The following is a 21619-nucleotide window of genomic DNA, read 5'->3' as shown; positions in this document are numbered from 1 at the left end:
TTGAATTTTAAAAAATTAATTAATTAGATCAAATAACTCCCATATAATCATAAAGATTCAATAATATATAATAAGAGTATAACGATCATTTCATAAAAGAGCTACCGTCTTTAGTTATATTTGACACAAAGGGATGATTCAGCAACATTCAAGAAAATGGTTAGCCCTATTTTAAAATATAAGTTAATACAATATAGGATTCTTCAGCCTTAAGTTTGATTATTTTAAAATTGATATTGGGGGTCAGGTGTAATTACGTTTTCAAGGCATAAAGTTAGATATTCTTGCAATTTAGTAATTTGATATGCGGTTATGCGGCAGAAGCACCGTATCATATGGTACGCATAGCCGATAGGTTCATGAAAATTTAACCTATTCTCTAGTGCTTTAAACCATTGCTAAATGATTACCCACGGTAATGGGTACCACTCCAATTAAGGGGTAACTGAGGGTGGTTAATTCATGGTGATTAATTAATTTAGCGCAAATGAGTTGCCAAATAAATTTTATATTGGATTCAAGCCCAAGTCTAGCTAAAACTAAACCTAAAGGATCAGACACAAATCCTTAATGGAATTGGAGAATATGATACTAATATTGCAAGGTATCCTAAATTGTTGTACCAAAAATGCAAGTTTCTTGTTTTGTGCCCGTCCTTGCCCTTGCTGCATGACTTCATGACCACGTGGCCTTGCCGTTAGAAATCTAATGATAAGTATAAAAAATGCAAACAAAGCCTTTTTTTTTGTACCATTTCAAGCTATTTTAAAAAATATAATACCAATATTGCAAAGTATCCTAAATTATAATACCAAAAATGCAATTTTCTTTGGTAACAAGTATAGAGATGTTTTTAATGTAATAGTTAAACATTGTCTCAAAATATTGATAAAGATAAAAAAGAAAAGAAAACCTACAAAGACATCCCCTCAAATATATAAATATAACAAATCCATCCCCTTAATTAAATTCCTATAGAATTCTAGCCTTCTAGGTAGCATGTCTATTTGGGAGTACCTTTTGCTGGTGTGAATACTTCATGCTCACAGACCTTGCTCTCTTTCTTTCTTCATATTACCCTTTTAAAATGAATAATGACTATTAAGGAGTAGAAAGAACATACATGGAATATGGATTGCCTTCTACATTTTGTACATGCTCGCTTTTATGGTTTGTTGATAGCAACATATCATCTAGGCACGTTTGTATGTGGCCCCTTGACAGAAAAATTTGCAATTCTAATTATAAATTCATTGAAAATTTCTGTTTTAAGTGCTCACCGGTGGGATTTTTTGCCGACAAGAGGAGCGAAATGAAGGTGAGAGAAAAAGGAAGAAGAAGAGAGGTGGTTTTGAGGGTTTTCACAGGTGAAGGAGGACATCTGTATTTCTTCGTCTTTACCGTAAGAGTGGGAATGACGGATTTTTACCGGTTGAGATGGGGGCTTTCACCGGTAAAATTATTTTTGTATTTTCTTTAATTATTTTTTTTTCATAAAATTTGTAGGTTTTGTGTTCAAATGTACAAAAATATTGCAATTCTAATTATAAATTTATTAAAAATTTCTTTATTAAGTGCTCATCGGTGGAATTTTTGGGGGTGAAGATAAGCAAAATGAAGGTGACAGAAAGAGGAAGAAGAAGAGAGGTGATTTTGAGGGTCTTCACCGGTGGGGGAGGACATCTGTATTTCTTCGTCTTTACCGTTGCAGTGGGAGTGAGGGATTTTTACCGGTAGAGAGGGGGCTTTTACCGGTACAATTATTTTTGTATTTTCTTCAATTGTTTTTTCTCCATAAAATTTTTAGGTTTATGTTCAAATGTAGAAAAATATGCATTTCTAATTATAAATTCGTTGAAAATTTCTGTTTTATGTTCTCACCGGTGGGATTTTTGGGAGTGAAGACAAGCGAAATGAAGGTGAGAGAAAGAGGAAGAAGAAGAGGGGTGATTTTGAAGGTTTTCACCGGTGGGGGAGGACATTTGTATTTCTTCGTCTTTACCGTTGGAATGGGAGTGAGGGGTTTTTACCGGTTGAAAGTGGGGCTTTTACCGGTAAAATTATTTTTGTATTATCTTTAATTATTTTTTTTTACACAAAATTTTTAGGTTTATGCTCAAATGTAGAAAAATATTGCAATTCTAATTATAAATTCATTGAAAAATTTTGTTTTAAGTGCTCACCGGTGGGATTTTTGGTCGTGAAGAGAAGCAAAATGAAGGTGAGAGAAAGAGGAAGAAGAAGAGAGGTGATTTTGAGGATTTTTACCGATGGGCGAGGATATCTGTATTTATTCGTCTTTACCATTGGAGTGGGAGTGAGGGGTTTTACCAATTGAGAGGGAGGCTTTTACCGGTAAAATTATTTTTGCATTTTCTTTAATTTTTTTTCAATAAAATTTTTAGGTTTATGTTGAAATGTAAAAAAATATTGCAATTCAAATTAAAATTCATTGAAAATTTCTGTTTTAAGTGCTGATCGGTGGGATTTTTGGGCGTGAAGAGAAGCGAAATGAAGGTGAGAGAAAGAGGAAGAAGAAGAGAGGTGATTTTGAGGGGTGGAGGAGGACATCTGTATTTCTTCGTCTTTACCGTAGGAGTGGGAGTGAGGGGTTTTTACCGGTTGAGAGAGGGGCTTTTACCGGTAAAATTATTTTTGTATTTTCTTTAATTATTTTTTTTTCCACAAAATTTGTAGGTTTATGTTCAAATGTAGAAAAATATTGCAATTCTAATTATAAATTCATTGAAAAATTCTGTTTTAAGTGCTCACCGGTGGAATTTTTGGGCATGAAGTGAAGCGAAATGAAGGTGAGAGAAAGAGGAAGAAGAAGAGAGGTGATTTTGAGGGTTTTCACTAGTGGGAAGGACATCTGTATTTCTTCGTCTTTACCGTTGGAGTGGAAGTGAGGGGTTTTTACCGGTTGAGAGGGAGCTTTTATCGGTAAATTACTTTTGGATTTTCTTTCATTGTTTTTTTTTTCCATAAAATTTTTAGGTTTATCTTCAAATGTAGAAAAATATTAATTAGAATTGAAAATTTCTGTTTTAAATGCTCACCGGTGGGAATTTTGGGCGTGAAGAGAAGCGAAATGAAGGAGAGAGAAAAAGGAAGAAGAGAGGTGATTTTGAGGGTTTTCACCGACGGGGGAGGACATCTGTATTTCTTCATCTATAGCGTTAGAATGGGAGTGAAAGGTTTTTACTGGTTGAGAGGGGGTTTTTACCGGTTGAGAGGGGGCTTTTACCGTTAAATTATTTTTGTATTTTATTTAATTATTTTTTTCCATAAAATTTTTAGTTTTATGTTCAAATGTAGAAAAATATGCAATTCTAATTATAAATTCATTGAAAATTATTGTTTTAAGTACTCAACGGTGGGATTTTTTTGCCGAGAAGAGAAGTGAAATGAAGGTGAGAGAAAGATGAAGAAGAAGAGAGGTGATTTTGAGGGTCTTCATAGATGGAGGAGGACATCTGTATTTCTTCGTCTTTACCGTTGTGGTGGGAGTGAGGAGTTCTTACCGGTTGAGAGGGGGCTTTAATTGGTAAAATTATTTTTGTATTTTCTTTAATTATTTTTTTTTCATAAAATTTTTCAATTTATATTCAAATGTAGAAAAATATTGCAATTCTAATTATAAATTCATTGAAAATTTCTGTTTTAGGTGCTCACCGATGGGATTTTTGGGCGTGGAGAGAAGCGAAATGAAGGTGAGAGAAAGAGAAAGAAGAAGAGAGGTGATTTTGAGGGTTTTCACCAGTAGGGGAGGACATCTGTATTTCTTCTTCTTTACCATTGGAGGGGGAGTGAGGGGTTTTTACTGGTTGAGAGGGGGGCTTTTACCGACAAAATTTTTTTTGTATTCTCTTTAATGGTTTTTTTTCCATAAATTTTTTAGGTTTATGTTCAAAACGTAGAATATATTGCAATTCTAATTATAAATTTATTGAAAATTTCTGTTTTAAGCGCTCACTGGTGGAATTTTTGGGCGGAAGTGAAGCGAAATGAAGGTGAGAGAAAGAGGAAGAAGAAGAGAGGTGATTTTGAGGGTTTTCACCAGTGGGGAGGACATCTGTATTTCTTCGTCTTTACCGTTGGAGTGAGAATGAGGGGTTTTTACTGGTTGAGAGGGGGGCTTTTATCGGTAAAATTATTTTTGTGTTTTCTTTAATTATTTTTTTTTTCATAAAATTTTTAGGTTTATGTTCAAATTTAGAAAAATTTGCAATTCTAATTATAAATTCATTGAAAATTTCTGTTTTAAGTGCTCTCCGGTGGGATTTTTTGCCGATAAGAGGAGCGAAATGAAGGTGAGAGAAAGAGGAAGAAGAAGAGAGGTGATTTTGTGGGTTTTCACAGGTGGAGGAGGACATATATATTTCTTCTTCTTTACCGTTGGAGTGGGAGTGAGGAGTTTTTACCGGTTGAGAGGGGGGCTTTTACCGTTAAATTTTTTTTGTATTTTCTTTAATGTTTTTTTTCCATAAAATTTTTAGGTTTATGTTCAAAATGTAGAAATATATTGCAATTCTATTTATAAATTTATTGAAAATTCTGTTTTAAGCGCTCATCGGTGGAATTTTTGGGCGTGAAGTGAAGCGAAATGAAGGTGAGAGAAATAGGAAGAAGAAGAGAGTTGATTTTGAGGGTTTTCACAGGTGGGGGATGACATCTGTATTTCTTTGTCTTGGGAGTGAGGGGTTTTTACCGGTTGAGAGAGGGGCTTTCACCGGTAAATTATTTTTGTATTTCCTCCTCCACCGGTGAAAACCCTCAAAATCACCTCTCTTCTTCTTCCTCTTTCTCTCACCTTCATTTCGCTTCTCTTCACGCCAAAAAATCCCATCGGTGAGCACTTAAAATATAAATTTTAAATGAATTTTTAATTAGAATTGCAATATTTTTCTACATTTGAACATAAACCGAAAAATTTTATGGAAAAATAAATAAAGAAAGAAAATTGGAAATTAATTTTACCGATAGAAGCCCGCTCTCAACTGGTAAAAACCCCTGACTCCTATTCCAATGGTAAAGATGAAAAAATACAGATGTTCTCCCCTACCGGTGAAAACCCTCAAAATCACCTTTCTTTTTCTTCTTCTTTCTCTCACCTTCATTTCGCTTCTCTTCACGCCCAAAAATCCTACCGTTGAGCACTCCTGAAGGACCCCTTCTAAAAAATATCCTCACGTAGGGCATCCTACAATAAATCCTCTTAAAGGACTCCTTCTAAAAATGTCCTCCTGTGGGGTATCCTACAATAAGTCCTCCTAAAGGACTCATTCTAAAAATGTCCTGAAAGACTCCTTCTAAGAATATCCTCCCGCTGGACATCCAACAACAAGTTCTCCTGAAGGACTCATTCTAGAAATGTCCTCCCACAGGGCATCCTACAATAAGTTCTCCTAAAGGACCCGTTCCAGAAATATCCTCCTTCAAGGCATCCCCCAATAAGTCCTCATAAAGGATCCCTACTAAAATCGTCCTCTTGAAGAACACCCGTCAAAATTTTCTTGCAGGGCTCCCTTTACCAAGTATACGTCTGCGAACATCCTTCTAAAAAAGGTATGTCGTATTACATTCATTAAGGCGAGACGTAGGAGTAAGCTCTACCAAGACTCATGCAGGCCTCCATCTTCAAAAGGACATCCGGGACTCCCAATTTAAGCCCTCATTTGCTTTATATTTCACTATTTCTTTTTAAAATACATATTTTATGATATATGTTCAAATGCTCACATGAGAGAAAAGTTAAAGAGGCATCTACAAGAAAATTGAAGGGAGCCTGCCTACCCAGAAGCTCTAAGGAGACATCCTGCAAGAAAATTGAAGGGAGCTTGCCTACCTAGAAAGTTCAAGAAAGCATCCCTCAAAGGAATTGAGGGGGACCCGCTTGCCTAAAAGTTCTAGGAGGAGTTCTTCAAAAAAGATAAAAGGAACCACCCTACTAAAGAACTCTCAAGAGGCATCATTCAAAGAAAATTACAGAAAATCTTCTTGCCAAGAGAAGTTTGAGAAGGCATCCATCCAGAAATTGAAGGAAACCCTTCATCACAGCCAAGCCTGAAGGCTTCAAAGTATTAACGGAACATGTTCGGAACAACTAGAAGCATCGCATTTCAAGCCCCTGGCCTAAAACTACGGCCAGGGGGGCACAAAAAAAAGAAGCATCCCAAAGAGCAGAAAATTAAAATAGTCTCATCCCCATTTTAAATGGGGAAAAGTAGGCAAAGTAAGAAAGTAAAAATTATTTCATCCAATCGGCAGTCACATTACATTATCAGATTTTTCCCCACAGGCGGGGGTCTTCTATCTCTCTCTCTAGAGGAGCATCAACGACAGGCATTGGGCAGTGGCCAGAGGAGGTCCTTCTTCCTTCCCTTCTAAGGCGCCTTCTCCTTGGAGGTCCCCGCTGCGAAATCAACTGCGGATTCGTCTAGGGGACTCCTTACTTCCGACTCAGCCTATTCCAATAGTTATCCAAATCTCCTTCTGTAGAAAATTTTGCAAAGATCAGTACCAAGCTGAAAAGATGAAGTATGGGTGGAAGGCCAGGAAATAAACCAACTTGAATCTGGGGGGAAGACTCCTGTAGGATGGAGGGTTCGACAAAGGAATAAGGCGCGTTACATAAGGCTGTGGCAAGATCAAGGAAGGAAGAGTCCTCTCCTGCAAGGGGGTACCCTTGAGCCCGGAATTGTCCTTTGTAAGCTGTGAAGTCATGCTTAAAGAATGGCCCCGCTATCTTGGCCACCTCTTGCTAATACTCCACGACCCCTTGAACTCCTTCAAACAGCTCTTCCCATAAGCCTCCAGATAATTCTTGTCCTCCTCAGAGTGGGGTAAGTCGATCACTACCTTCTCCACCGCCTTCTTCACTCATGCTTGGCTGCCTCCTTCTGTAGTTTCTTCACCTCCCTCTCCAACTGTTGGCAGTAGCTCGTCACCTCTTTCTTGGTTTTCCTCAACTTGGTATTCTCGTTTCTCAGACGCTCTATCCTATCCTTCAAATTTTGCTTCTGGGCATCATTCGGGAGGATAGGAGGAGTCCCTTGAGACCTAGAAGAGAGTTTCTCATAAATCGAAGCGGCCTATACAACGCAAAAACTATTACAAGAAGGTACACATGCAAAGACACATGATATAGATAAAAGGTACCTTGAAGATATAGAGAGCCCCCATTCCTCCCAATTCTTCTTTTGAGAGGGGACAAAAGTTGCTTGTCCCCAGGAGATAAAGCCCCTCTCCTCAAGTCCTCCACCGAGGAGGCCTTCCCTTTATCCTGATCGAGTAGGTGACAGCCAGAAGAAGGAAGGGCATTTGCCATTTGAATCGCTGGAGGTGGGGGCCCCCTTTCAAGACTTAGGAGTAGGTGTCCCCCCAGAACGGCCCCCTATCACAATCATTACAAAAAACATAAAGGATGAACTAAAAAATAATAATATACCCAAGGAATCCCCCTAGGGTTTTGTAAGGGGCCAGCCCTAAGTGCGCCAACAACCTCTCATCAATTAATGTCCGACAATCATAGGGGGAGGCATTGAACTTTTTGAACAAGGAGGACAAGGCTGTTGTCCTTGGTCCTAAATGCGTAGGAGGAGGGGTCTCGAAGATCCACTATCTTGTAAAAGACCAAGCATAAGGAGGGAGAACAAAGAAATAACTGTGCTTCCAATGTTTTGGAGAGTGGGGAGGATGCAAGAAGGATACCCCCAGATCGGGAACAAAGTAGAAGAACCCCTTCTCATCCTTCTTGAGGCGATAACACTTGGCAAAAAGGTGGATAGTTACAGGATGACCATGAAAGTGAAGGATTATAAAAAAACCCGGCCAAAATCTTGAAGGAATTTGGAACTAATTAATATAAAGGAACTTGAAAAATATGAGCAACCTCAAAATAAAAAAGGGAAACAGAAAAATGGAGACCTGGCCTCAGTTGTAAGGTGAAGAAGCATAAACATTTAAGTGGAGGAAAGAGAGGACGACTCACTAGGGAAGACGTATATACAACAAAAGCGGAAGGAACGTGGCACTCTTGGAGGAGCTAGTTTGTGGAGGAGGTTCGCAAGGTGGAAGACCCCAAGTCTGCTGGCGATTGAGGGGCCCTCTCCTCCACTCCCTCCTCCACATACGGGACTGCCTCGTCCCCTTCTTTCGAAGGAGACCCAAATGATTTATCCGTAGAGGAGGACTCTAGCATCCCTACCTCCTTAGATGGAGATCTTACCCTCTCCTCCCCAGGTCTCACGAGGCGCCTATCACACAGCGCGTCGTGTGGCTAGTAGTCCGCTGACTACGTCCGCCAATACCTCCGCTCGGCACAAATGCAGCGCGCCGAATATATCAGAGTCGGGAGGAACAAATCACAAAACAGTAAATTGCGCACGCGGATTCAGAAAACCAAATTGCATTGAACTGAAAATGCGTATACAATGATCAACGATGCTAGAGCAAGGGGTTCGCCTTGAGGGGGACTCCAACACGTCACTAAACCAAGCTTCTTGAACTCATTCCCCCCTATAATAGGCTTAAAAAAATAAATTCTATTGTCTACACTAGACACTAGAAAAGCTGAAATTTGCAACTCAAGAGGTATAACGTCCCCTTGAGGAATCTAAACAACAGAAAGCAAATAACAAAGCAGTAACAAAGCAATAAAAGGCCTACACCTAGGACTCTAAGACTAGTTGGTTGTCCAGCGTGTGTCGATGAAGGCTGAGTGGTCGGCCATGTAGAACGGTTGAGTGGCCGAAGTGCGCGTCACGGGGCCTAGTGAATGGGCAGCCCGTGACATTCTCCCCCACCTGAGATAGCGACGTCCCCGGCGCTACGGAAGCATGGCACGCTTCGACAAGAGGTAGAAACGCCTTTAGGTTTGTCACTCGCTCCCAAGTGTTCTCCTCGCTGCTGCATCCCCTCCATTTCACCAAGTACTCTGTGTGGTCTTTCTTCGCGGTACTCGTCACTCGGTGATCTAGGATTACTTCAGCCACCTTCTCCTTCGTCTTCTTCAATTCGAGTTGTGGGCGGCTGGGTTGATTGCGGGTATCGTCTTCCTTGTCTGCTGAATACTTTTTCAATTGGCTGACATGGAAAACGTTGTGGATCTTCCACCACGGCGGCAACTCCACCTTGTACGCCACCGTCCCAATACGCCTAAGGACAGGCAAAGGACCAACATATTTCTGCATCAACCGAGGATCTCTCCACCTTGATGACTTTGACAATTTCGGATTCGGGACCTTCACCAGCACCAGGTCTCCCGCATTGAACCCAATGAAGCGGCGATTCTGATCTGCATACTTCTTCATCCGCTTCTGAGCTGTCTCCAGGCAACTTCTAACGATATCAACATTCTTCTTCCACTCCTGGGAGAAACTTCGAGTAAGAGGGGATCTCACACTTTGGGGAATGTCAAGAGTGTGAGGAAGGAGCGGCTGCTGCCCAGTAATGATTTCAAAAGCGCTCTTGTTGGTGGTGGAAGAGCTCTTTTGAACATTGAAATATAGCTGAGCGACATCCAGGAGCTTCACCCAATCCTTCTGCGTACCTCGCACAAAGTGCCGAAGGTAGTCCTCCAATGTAGAATTAAAGCGTTCTGTCTGACCATCGGACTGTGGATGATAGCTCGAGCTCATGGAACGTGTGGACCCGAGAAGTTTGAACAGCTCGGTCCGGAAGACGCCAGTGAATCGGGAGTCACGATCACTGACAATATCTTTTGGCAGTCCCCAATGCTTGACGATGTGCTTGAAAAAGAGATGAGCTGTCCCTTCTGCTGTAACGTGTTTGGGTGCTGCGATAAATGTAGCATATTTTGACAAACGATCTACCACGACGATGATAGAGCCTAAGTTCTCGACCTTAGGCAATCCAGAGATGTAATCCATGGAGACGCTCTCCCATGGACGCTTTGGGATGGGAAGTGGTTGCAGCAGACCGGCCTTCTTCTGATGGTCTGCCTTGTCCTGCTGACAAATCAAACAAGTGCGGACATGCGTCTCGACATCGTCCCGCATCTGTGGCCAGTGATAGGCCCTCCGCACCGAAGCAAACGTGCGCTCCTGTCCTTGGTGTCCCGCCCAAAGTGTGTCGTGGCATTCGGAAAGAAGTGATTTCCGTAGGTCCCCGCCTCTCGGAACGTATACGCGGTTTCCCTTGGTCATCAACAATCCATCCTCGATCCAAAAGTGTCGAGCCTTGCCCTGCTCGACAAGCCGAATCAGGCGTCGCGCCGCGGGATCTCTCGGTAGTAACTCTCGCACCTGATCCTTCGTAGAGATAGCAGCCGCGCTAGAAGAGAGCGCTGCTATCGACTCCAAGTTCGCCAAGTCCGCCCTGCGGCTCAAGGCATCTGCTGACTGCTTCCTAAGCTCCACAAGCTTAGGTTGCGGTATTCTGTACGGTGCCCTAGCGGGCGGTCTCGTGCCAGGCACCAACTCGATCTCGTGATCCACTGCCCTCTTCGGTGGTAGCTTCCGAGGCAGCTCGTCTGGCATCACGTCTTTAGACTCCCCCAACAGTTCCTTACTACCGCCCGGGGTGGGCCCTGACACCTCTTCCATCTCTTCAAAACAAAGGGTACCCAAGTAGGAGATCTCATCCTGCTTGTGCCCCTTCTCAAACTACATGGCCGACAAGTTCTTCCCTCCAGTACGTCCGGCCAAGGTAGGAATGACACACGGCTTCGCCCCCAACATCATCAGCGAATCGGCATGAGGTAAGACAGCAGTGTGTGTATCCCGTAGAAATTCAAGCCCAAGGATAAGCTTGAAGTCGTCCATTGCCACAACAGAAAGATTGGTCTTGCCCTCATAAGCACCAACCTTAATCAGCACAGACTTGGCTACACCGGCAATGGGTTGTGCAGCCGAGTTGATCGCCTTCACACGCCCAACTCCTTTCTCCAGCACGAGCCCGAGTCTCGCCACTTCGGCGCTCGCAAGGTAGTTGTGAGAGGCTCCAGTGTCGATCATGGCTCGAATCGGCTTGCCATGAATCTTCACATCAACGAACATCAACCCTTTCTTCCGAGGAATCCGGGGCTGGACTTCTTCTTCTTTCTGTTCCGGCTGTTCCACAGTAAGAGCCGGGACAGTCTTTTCCGGCTGCTCCACAGTAAGCGCCGGGATGGTCCTTTTCGCAAGGGGTGGCGCAACTCTCTTTGCCGCCACCGTAGAGAATGTGTTGCACCATTGGTTTACGGCCCCCAAGTTGTCCTCATACTCCTCCGTGTCATTCTCACCACCTGCCTCTGCTTGTGGCTCCACACTCTTTGAGGACGACGCCTTGTCGGTAAAGGTCGTTGCCAATGCATTGAACACCTGTCTCTTCGGGCAATCCCGATACATATGCGGACCATCGCAGATCAAACACCCTCTCCTCCTCTCGGGTGCTCCCTGCCTGTTCTCCTGGGGCCTGTTCCTATCCGAACCGCCCTGTGAACCATTCTGAGCATGGGGCCTCTGGTCTCCCCCACCTTTGTTGAAGTTATTCCTGAACCATCTCGTCCCATTCGACTTCTCCCGCTCAGGACTAGGCGTCGCCTGCCTATCCTTTTGAGTCTCTAGGTTGAAATCGGCCAGGCGCTCGGCCGCTATAATAGCCGAACTCAAATCAGTCACTCGTTGCCTCTGCAACTCGTTTCTCGCCCACTGTTTCAAGCCTTCCATGAAAGTGAACAGCTTGTCTGCCTCCGACATGTCTCGGATGTTCAGCATCAGCGCTGAGAAAGCTTTGACATATTCCCGCACGGAACCTGTATGTTCAAGCTTTCGCAATGCCCTCCTGGCATTGTACTCCACATTCTCGGGGAAGAACTGCTCTCTGATCGCCTCCCGTAGAAGAGCCCATGTGTCGAGCTGTATTTGATGAGCCTGGATTTCCGCAAACTTGGTCCGCCACCACAGCTTTGCGTCACCAGTCAGGTACATGGTCGCAGTCGCAACCTTCCTTGCCTCGTCCCGCACGTCTGCCGCAAGGAAGTACTGCTCCATGTCGCAGAGGAAGTTCTCGACCTCCTTCGCATCACGCTCACCGCTATAGGCCTTCGGTTCTGGTATTCGAAGCCTAGCACCGGGGTCGTGAGCAACCATAGGCGTGCTACCCACTGCACGCTGGAGCAGTCCGATCTGAATGGACATCTGCTCCATATCACGCCGCATATCGGCAATGCTGTCGTTTCCGAATACGCCAGCCATCTCCTGAATCACCTGCCGACATTCGTCCAACTCCGAATTCAGCACCGTGATCTCAGATTCCAGGGAAGAAACCTTCGTCTCCAATTCCACCAACCGGGAGTGTCCGTCCTCCGGGTTCTCAGCTCTCTCGCTGGATGAAGCTGCGGCATGTCGCGGGCTTTCCGGATCTTGCCCCGATGCCTTCGCAGCAGTAGCGGTGCGCCTCGGCCCCATCGTGGCACGAGGCTCTGATACCACCTCTCACGAGGCGCCTATCACACAACGCGTCGTGTGGCTAGTAGTCCGCTGACTACGTCCGCCAATACCTCCGCTCGGCACAAATGCAGCGCGCCGAATATATCACAATCGGGAGGAACAAATCACAAAACAGTAAATTGCGCACGCGGATTCAGAAAACCAAATTGCATTGAACTGAAAATGCATATACAATGATCAACGATGCTAGAGCAAGGGGTTCGCCTTGAGGGGGACTCCAACACGTCACTAAACCAAGCTTCTTGAACTCATTCCCCCCTATAATAGGCTTAAAAAAATAAATCCTATTGTCTACACTAGACACTAGAAAAGCTGAAATTTGCAACTCAAGAGGTATAACGTCCCCTTGAGGAATCTAAACAACAGAAAGCAAATAACAAAGCAGTAACAAAGCAATAAAAGGCCTACACCTAGGACTCTAAGACTAGTTGGTTGTCCAGCGTCTGTCGATGAAGGCTGAGTGGTCGGCCATGTAGAACGGTTGAGTGGCCGAAGTGCGCGTCACGGGGCCTAGTGAATGGGCAGCCCGTGACACCAGGGGAAGAGCCCTCCCCTTTGTTCTCTCCCTCTTCCTCATCCGTATCCTCATCTATTAAACGGCGGGCGGCAGCAGTAGCCTACCTCAAGCTCCTCCTTTGGCCCTCTCCAAAACAAAGCAAGATAGGGTCCGTCCTCTTGGAAGTTGCCTATGAGGGATCATCGCTTAGAAAAGTCTCTTTGAGAAAGCGCACCAACTCACTAGAAGACGATATTTTTCTTAAAGAAAGAAAAAAACTCTGAAAAAAATGGAGAGAAAATACTTATAAAGGAGGATAAGAGCTCGAAAGAGATACTGGTGCTTTGAAGAAGACTTTTTGAAGGAGGAAGAGAGAAGAAATCAAAAGGCTGCTAATGGAGGAGTTATTAACCCACGACCCTAAAAACCGTTGCACCAAGGACAGTTACCACACGCGTGGGAGGAAGGTTACCAAACGTACATGCTACGGTTACCTAAGGAACGCACCTCTTGCCATAATTACGACCATTAGATCAGCCTTCCAAAAAATTTGAGATATGCTTCCCAATAAGCTAAAGCTTCAGCAGGCAATCAGAAAGATGAATGCCAGACTAACTAAGACAGGATCCTCCTGCAGAGGGTTAGGAGACGCCCTCCTTCTTTACAGAGGCAGTCGGGTTCCTTCTTCCGGTGATACAAGAGCACTTACTCTAAGGAGCTAGGAGACATCCTCCTTAGAGTGGGGGAGATTGAAGGATGGGTATGACCTAAGATTAATTGGCCCAAGAAGAAATGCAAAGACCAAGCCAGGCGCGACGGCCTAGGAAAAAGTTAGGCCGTCCAAGAGTGCTAGGTTCAACCCAAGAAGCAAGCACCCTGCAGGGTTCGGCCTAAGAGGGAGGCCCAATAAGCTCAGCCCAAGGAAAGAGATCCAGTGCGAAGACCTGTTGCACCTTTCCAAGGCCAGCAGAGAAGGAATGTGCCCTCAAGGAATTGGACTCTTCAGCCTAAGAGGACTCTCCACCAGGAAGGAGTCTTCACCAAGAAGGAATCCTTCCTCACCCGAAGACTTGCTGCTCAATGAGCGAATAAGGTGTAACCTTATCCACCAGAATCGCGCCTTCCTTGCCAGACACGTAGCTCCCCCTAGAACTCCTACTATAGGGGTACTCCTTCTCTATAAATAGGGGACGCAGCCCTCAATAGACAACCCCCTTCCACATTAGAGAACCTCTCTTGCTGCTACTCTATCATTCTAAGTCGTCCTCTTGCGTACGAAATTCTTATTTTATTTCTATATTTATTTGTTCTTAAATACGGGACTAACTTAAGCATCAGAGTGCTAACGTGTTGTTTTGCAGGTACCCTTTCTTAAGTATTTTTGCTCAATTAACCCAAACTCAACACCAAGATTCAAAAACTTTGAACCAATACTAAAAACGCACGCTCACAAATCAAATCATAGATATCAGAGTAGCTTTCTAATGTTAAAAATATTTATGTTCGATGACTCTCCTTTTTAACAATCTAAAATTTTAAATGAAATAGTTGTCTAATATGGTATTAGAACAAAGCTAAATAAGCAATTTTGAGTTCAAATTTCATCTTCTCCTATTTATAAGAAAAAAAAAAGTTATGTATTAAGATATTAATATTTAAAAATATTAATCTTAAATAATTAACTTAACTATTTAAATTTTTAAATAAGATAATCATTGAACATTAAAAACATTTTCCTAAGCCTTTTCTTTTCTATATCTTTTTTTGGTTGGAATTAGTGTAATCTCATCTTCTTTCCTTCACCGGAGAAATCATAAGCGTAACGCAAGATGATATTATAGCTCTGTTCAGCTTTCCACGTCAGCATTTAAATTTTTCCATTCTAATTTTCCAAATTTAAAATTTTCAAACAATCACAAACTTTTTTTTTATTATTTATTTCATAATAAACCCGCCCACGTAAATTTAAAAACATAAATAATTTCGAAGGTTCGATATTCAAATTTAGATCTTATTATTTATTTATTTTTTAATAGAAAAATCTCCAAATATTGTCAAGAAAACCTTCATTGGACGATCTCAAAGAGTGAGGTGGGGAAAAAGTGGAACAGTCTCCTGACGTTACTCTGAATCAGAGAATTTGAGGATATAGGATTGATGTAACGTCCAGACTTAACCTTTTGACAAACGTGCTTCTACTTTAATCTTTTACCCACCAATTTTTGTTAGAAACTACGTTATCTATACTGTTATAAAGAAAAAATATGTTATAAATAATGAATGACAATTTTGATATAGTTGTATTATTTTTATATGATCTTAAAAATGCCCTTCAACTCAGAAAATTATTAACTTATTTAATTTTTAAAATTTTAAATTAACTTAACACCTCAATTTTTATAATTATATTTTCATTTATAATATATTTTAAAGTATTAAAAAGTATTTATTATATACACATAAAATTGACGTGTTAGTATGACTAGTGTATAGATGTATATATATAGTATTTGGGACATTTAATAAAGGGTAAAATATACTTTGCCCTCGTAAACTATTCGTCATGTAACACTTACTCCGTAAACTAACAAATATAACATTTACCTCCTTCATTGGACAAAATGTCCCTCATGCCTAGAACAATTATATTATTTTAATGTATTTTAATATTTTTCACATTAAATCATCAGTAATTTTTTTTGATTAATTTTTTTAAAAAAGTGAAATATTTACATTAAAAGTGGAGTATAAACTAATATATATATATATAATAGATACACAATGAATATAATATAACCAACAAATCATATATATTTTTCAAAAGAAATTAACAAATATAATTATGCTTAATCAAAAGTTAAATACTTTTGCAAAAAATGAATAAATATATTTAATATTCATTTTTATCTAAAATAATAAATAGTTAATAACTTAATTTCATTATCAAATTAATAATTTTTTTCATGAAATTTTTTTGTGTATTTATTGTACTCATTTATTATAAATAAAAGATGTTTTTCGGATTAAGAAAATTTTAATTAAACTTAAAATGTAAATTTTCTAAAAACAATTTTTTGAATTAAATATATATATACAATATAATGGTAATATTGTTTTAAAAATTTAATTATAGAAAGTGAATGTTATATTTATTAGTTTAAAAGAGTAATTGTCAGACGAATATTTAAAGACACAAAATGTATCTTACCCTTTAATAAATATTGACAGCAACATCCAACCGAAATTTCCTATCACTATAACCCCACCTCGCCACTTTTTTTTGGCATTATCCAACTGTATCTACCTACCCCCACCCCCCTTGTGAATATTTGGGTTTTGTTTCCTTCTACGTGTGTTTTTAATATATTTGATTTTGTGTTTTATATTAACATAATATAAATAAAAATAATGAAAGAATTACATTTTTGTCCCTACATAATAAAGGGTGTTGTACTTTTGATACCGCAGTTTATGATCTTAGCATATTTGGTTTTATAAGACAAAAAATTATAGTTGTTTTGGTTCCATAGAATAAAAAATTATGGCACATTCGGTCTAATAGGATAAAAAATTATAATACTGAAGTTATAATTTTTTAGTTTGTGAGATCAAATATGTTAAATTCGTAAACTGTGGGACTAAAAATGACATACCCTTTATCTATGAGGACCAAAAATGTAATTTTCTTGAAATATATGAGCAAGGATTTAAAAGGTGTTTTTCTAAGGGTTGAAAAATAAATACAAGTGGTGGATATACCCAGACATTCTCGTACTCTATCAAAGTTAGACATATTAAGGGAGAAGGCAATAATGGGAGAAGAAGAAACGAAGAGATCAGCTGATGAACAACGCCACCACCACTCTTCTGCTGAAGGAAAAGCACTTGTCCCACTTCCACAACACCATCTTCAAGTTGGGAAAAAACCCAATGATAGGGGTAATTTCTGGGATTTAATTATTTTTCTTTCTTTCTTTTTTTTTATATATTTTTTGATTGATTTTAATTAAGAAAATATTATATATATATATATATATATATATGATAATTACACTCTTATCCGGTGAAATTTGGTGTGTAGATGGTGGGCTTGCAGAGGTTGAAAGGGAGAAGAGATTGGCTCTTATCAAAGCATGGGAAGACAATGAGAAAACTAAGGCTGATAACAAGTATGGGGATTCTTCTTTCTTAGTAATTCTTGCTTCTCTATTTCTTTGTACGAATCATGTGAAACTCTAATCCAAATCGAGTTCAGTAGAATCTGAACTGATTATATAAAAAGTGCAGTACGCTTACCTTATGATTGATGTACAGTTCAGAGAAATTGACCGGTGACACAGCAAATTATTATGTAATTGGTTTGGCTGGGCTGAACCTGCAAGTTTGAATAAGAATTTTACAACAAGGAGTTAGTACATGAGTTGTTCATGTTCTGTCCTGATTTGTATTAATTCACATGAGAGTGTGTATTAATTCTTTCAGAGCATACAAAAGGTTGTCTGGTGTGGATGCTTGGGAGAATGCCAAAAGGGCATCCTTAGAAGCTCAGCTGAAGCAGATTGAGGTAAGACACTTTTTGTCCTAATTTGGTTACTGCTAAGAATCTTGATACATAATTATATGGGATTCCGAGGTGGTGTTTATGTTTCCATGAGCTTCTGTTTTTGTGGTGGGAAAAAGTTGTGAGTTCAGTTCTGACGGCAAAGGGAAAGTGATTTTTTTCCGAATTCATATAAAAACAGGAGAAAATTGAAAAGAAGAAGGCCGAATACGCAGCGAAGATGAAGAACAAGACGGCGATGATTCATAGGGCTGGTGAAGAAAAGAGGGCAATGGTGGAGGCCGACCGAGGGAAAGACCTGCTCATGGTGGAGGAAGCTGCTGCTAAGTATCGAGCAACGGGCAACGTTCCGAAGAAATTGTTTGCATGCTTTAGCTGCTGATTGTTCTTGTGAATGTGATGAATTATTATCAAGGGGATGTATGCTTCTTGTTTGCAGATAATGTAACTAAGTTTGCAGATACATATAGTTTAGTTTCTATCTATCTTGGTGTCAAATTTCTCTTAAAATTTACTGTGTTTGTGTGTTAATCTTTGCCGTTCAGATCTTTTTATTGTAATCTGATACTGAATCTTGTATTTATTTAATATACACATGTCGCTATAAATTTTTTTTTATTGGAACAATTATTTTTATTTTGTAATAATTTTTATTAATTTAGAATGACTTTTTTGCAACGAAAGCCCATTTGCTTTTATTTCAGGTGTTACAAAAGAATTGTAACGGCTCTAGACGAAACCGTTCCTAATTGTATTGAATATTGTAACGGCCACCATAAATGTTATAATAATTAACTGAATGCAAAAAATGACTTTGGAACTCTTTTTGGAATGACAATTTTGAATTTATTATACCAATTTTTGGAACGGCGTTTGGATTTTTGTTTCAGTTTTAGTAATATTTTTTTAAAACAAAGACATACATGTCTCATTTTGGTATAATTTTTGGAACGGGTTTAGGAATTGATCCATATTTTGTGATAATGAAGTTTATTCCTAAAACAGAAGCCGTTACAAATGTAGTACATTTTTATATGATTTATTTAAATTTAAATAGAATTCTTTTAGTTATAAATTTTTTGATGAATTTGTTAAATGTGAAATACTATATAATTAAAAAAAGTTAAGTACTATTTAAATATTATATTCATAATAGGTAAAATTACAAAATTGGTCTTGTAAGTATGAGGGTGTGGCAAAATTAGGACCGTAACTATAGGACTGGCAATTTTAGTCCCATATGTATTGATTTTTCGGCAATTTTGGTCATTCCGACCAAACCCGTCCAAAAACACGGCAGAGAGATTTGGAGCTTAGGGTTTTGACATCCACGTGTGCGCAACTTAAACACCTTGCAGTTTGTGTGGCTAATGAGGTGGCGTGGGCGGGAAAAGAGGCCAACTGGGCCAAAGTTACACAGTTAGCAGCACGAGTGGCCTGAAATGTGGCATAACTTGATGACGTGGCAAGGCGGGTAAAAAACTGACTAAGGTAAAAAACACGACTGTAAAACTCTCTCCCCCCAAATCATAGTAGATTCTCTCAAATCCCAAAAACCCTAAAAATTCTTCCTTCAACTGGAATCAAGAATTGATCGTTAATTGAGGAGGAAGCAATGCCACTTCGGAATCCTAAGTTCAATGATTCTGCTTCACCTTCATACGGTAAGTTTTGTAAAATAGGCAAACGGGTTTGTGTTTTAGCGTTAAATATAGGGTTTTTTGTGGTCCCAAAAAATGAAAGTGGTCTCTTGTGCTTCGTTCAGAAATCTCCAACACTATGGTCTCATTGTGTTGTTATTGTCTGGAAACCAACAATGGCCTTTAATTTATTTTTTTTTCTGTCTGCGTAATATTCTATTTGTCCCATGTGCGTGCTTCTAGTTGTCTATTTTCTGTACATTTATTCATTTTGTTGTTATTGTCTGTACATTTATTCATTTTATTTTGTTTTTTTTGTGTATGATTTTGTATGAATTTTTCTGTGATTGAAATTGTAATTGGTTCTGTTTTGTGTTTGTTTTTGTTCCTTTTTGTTTTTGCAGATAATAATGATAGTTTGTTAACAACTATTACATTACATTTTTGGGGGAATGTAATGTACAAATTTGATTATAAGGATGTGTATGAAATGTCTATTTCAAAACTGAACGAAATGGCTAGTGAGGTTGGTTATTTTGGTAATAAAATATATTTCACAAAGCTTGGAGATGTGTGTTACAAAGTAAGTGGTGATGAGGTTTTGTTTGATATATGTGCTGGTATAGCTCCTGAAAGAGAAATCAATATATATATTGAAATTGATGGCAATATTATGGCCTGTCAGGTTGGTGAATGTAGTACACAACTTCAGGAGGGTGGGTGAAAAGAATGAAAATTTAAAAGAATCTGAATCATTTGAAAATAGTGATTATGATTTTAAAAATGATGAGATTAATACTAAAAGAATAGGAGAGTACATTGATGAAGAGGTTTTGGAAAAACAAATAGAAAGAGAAGTAGAAGAAACTAATATGAAAGAAAAGAAAAGATGATGACAAGGGTAGCGATAAAGAGGGTGAGGAAGACCTGTTTGGGAGTGAGGATGACGTTCACAGTGAAAAAGGGGTCTGATGATACTGAAACAGAAGAGCCAAAAATTATTTTCAATCCTGTGGAACAATATGATCCTACCTTTGAATTAGGAATGATCTTCAGCACTAAAACTGAATTTAGAAATGCCATTGACGGTCATGCAATAAAAACAAGGAGACATTTGGAAATCACCAAGAATGATAAGAACAAAACGTATGCTAGATGTGCTAAGGAAGATTGTCAGTGGAGGATAAATACACACAAAGTAAATGATAAATGCACATTTCAGATAAGTGAATATAATTTCAATCACACATGTGGAAGGGACTATCATGTTAAAAATTTAAAGCCAAAGTAGCTTGTAGACAAGTACATTAAAAAATTCAGAAGTGATACAAAGAGAAATATCAAGGGTTTTAAGATTGATGTCATTCAAGATTTAAGAGTCAATGTATCAAGAGATCAAGCGTATAGAGCCAAAAAAAAAAAAAAGATACAAAAATCAATAGAGGGTGCTCATGAAGTACAATATTCAATGATGCAAGATTATGCCAATGAATTGCTAAAAAGTAATCCAGGCTCCACAATGGTATTAGGCATAGATACTGATCAGAAATTCGAAAAAATTTATTTGTGTTTTGGTGCCTTGAAAGATGGGTTTAAGGGGGGGTGCAGACAGGTGGTAGGTGTTGATGGATGTCATCTTGAAAGACCTTTTGGGGGGGAGGGGTTCTATTAACAGTAGTAGGTATTGGCCCGAACAACAATATTTATCCTATTGCATATGTTGTTGTTGCAAAAGAAATGAGGGTGACTTGGGAGTGGTTTTTAAGTCTTTTGAAATCTGATTTGGGGGTGGTTAGAGATGACCAGTGATGCTTCATATCTGATAAGCAAAAGGGGTTAGTTCAAACATTTCAGGAAGTGTTTCCTGCTTTAGATCATAGGTTTTGTGTAAGATATCTACACTCTAATTTGAAGAATACATACTTCAGGGGTTTGGCATTTAAAAACTGTTTGTGGAAGGCTGCAAGGGCTATTACCCTTAATAAATTCAAATTGTATATGAAACAGTTGTCAGTACTTGATAACTTAATGACTTTTTTTTTTTCAGGGGTTTAGTACTACACTTAATTATACTTCTTCTAATACTTAATGACTACTTTTTTTTTTTTTTCAGGGGATGAAAGAACAACAACTTTCAAGTACTGCAGTCCATCATACAAGCCAACAAACGTAGCTTTAGTAAGTAATTCTCAAGTAATTTCAAGAATTTTGTTTATCATTCACTTATTCGGTTAATTTCATTCTCCTTATAAGTAATACATAAGAACCCAACTTCAACAAAACCAGTACCCAAACCATTCAAGCACCCCGTTATAAATAAAAAGTTGCACACAAGCAACCATGGAAGCCATCATAGAAGTCTTCAACATCTCAGCAACAAGATGCAACTCAAACTTTTAGACCTCCTCTACCAACTCATCTACAACCACCAGTGCCCAAAGTTAATATTAGAGTCCCACCACGA

At 39.5% G+C, this 21619-nt stretch overlaps 1 protein-coding gene across 1 annotated transcript; it reads left to right on the top strand.

Annotated features, from left to right (window-relative positions):
- Positions 1–16688: 16688 nt before the first annotated feature.
- Positions 16689–18142, top strand: LOC105157661 (remorin). The gene is made up of 4 exons (XM_011074097.3): positions 16689–16893; positions 17036–17123; positions 17437–17518; positions 17697–18142. The coding sequence occupies exons 1-4, from the start codon at positions 16767–16769 to the stop codon at positions 17895–17897; spliced, it is 498 nt and encodes a 165-aa protein (XP_011072399.1). The 5' UTR covers positions 16689–16766; the 3' UTR covers positions 17898–18142.
- Positions 18143–21619: the final 3477 nt, after the last annotated feature.

The sequence above is a fragment of the Sesamum indicum genome, linkage group LG1 (assembly GCF_026168435.1).
Source record: "Sesamum indicum cultivar Baizhima isolate 11 linkage group LG1, ASM2616843v1, whole genome shotgun sequence".
NCBI lineage: Eukaryota > Viridiplantae > Streptophyta > Magnoliopsida > Lamiales > Pedaliaceae > Sesamum > Sesamum indicum.
The sequence above is the reverse complement of the archived record's forward strand: the minus strand, read 5'-3'. Positions and strand labels throughout refer to the sequence as shown.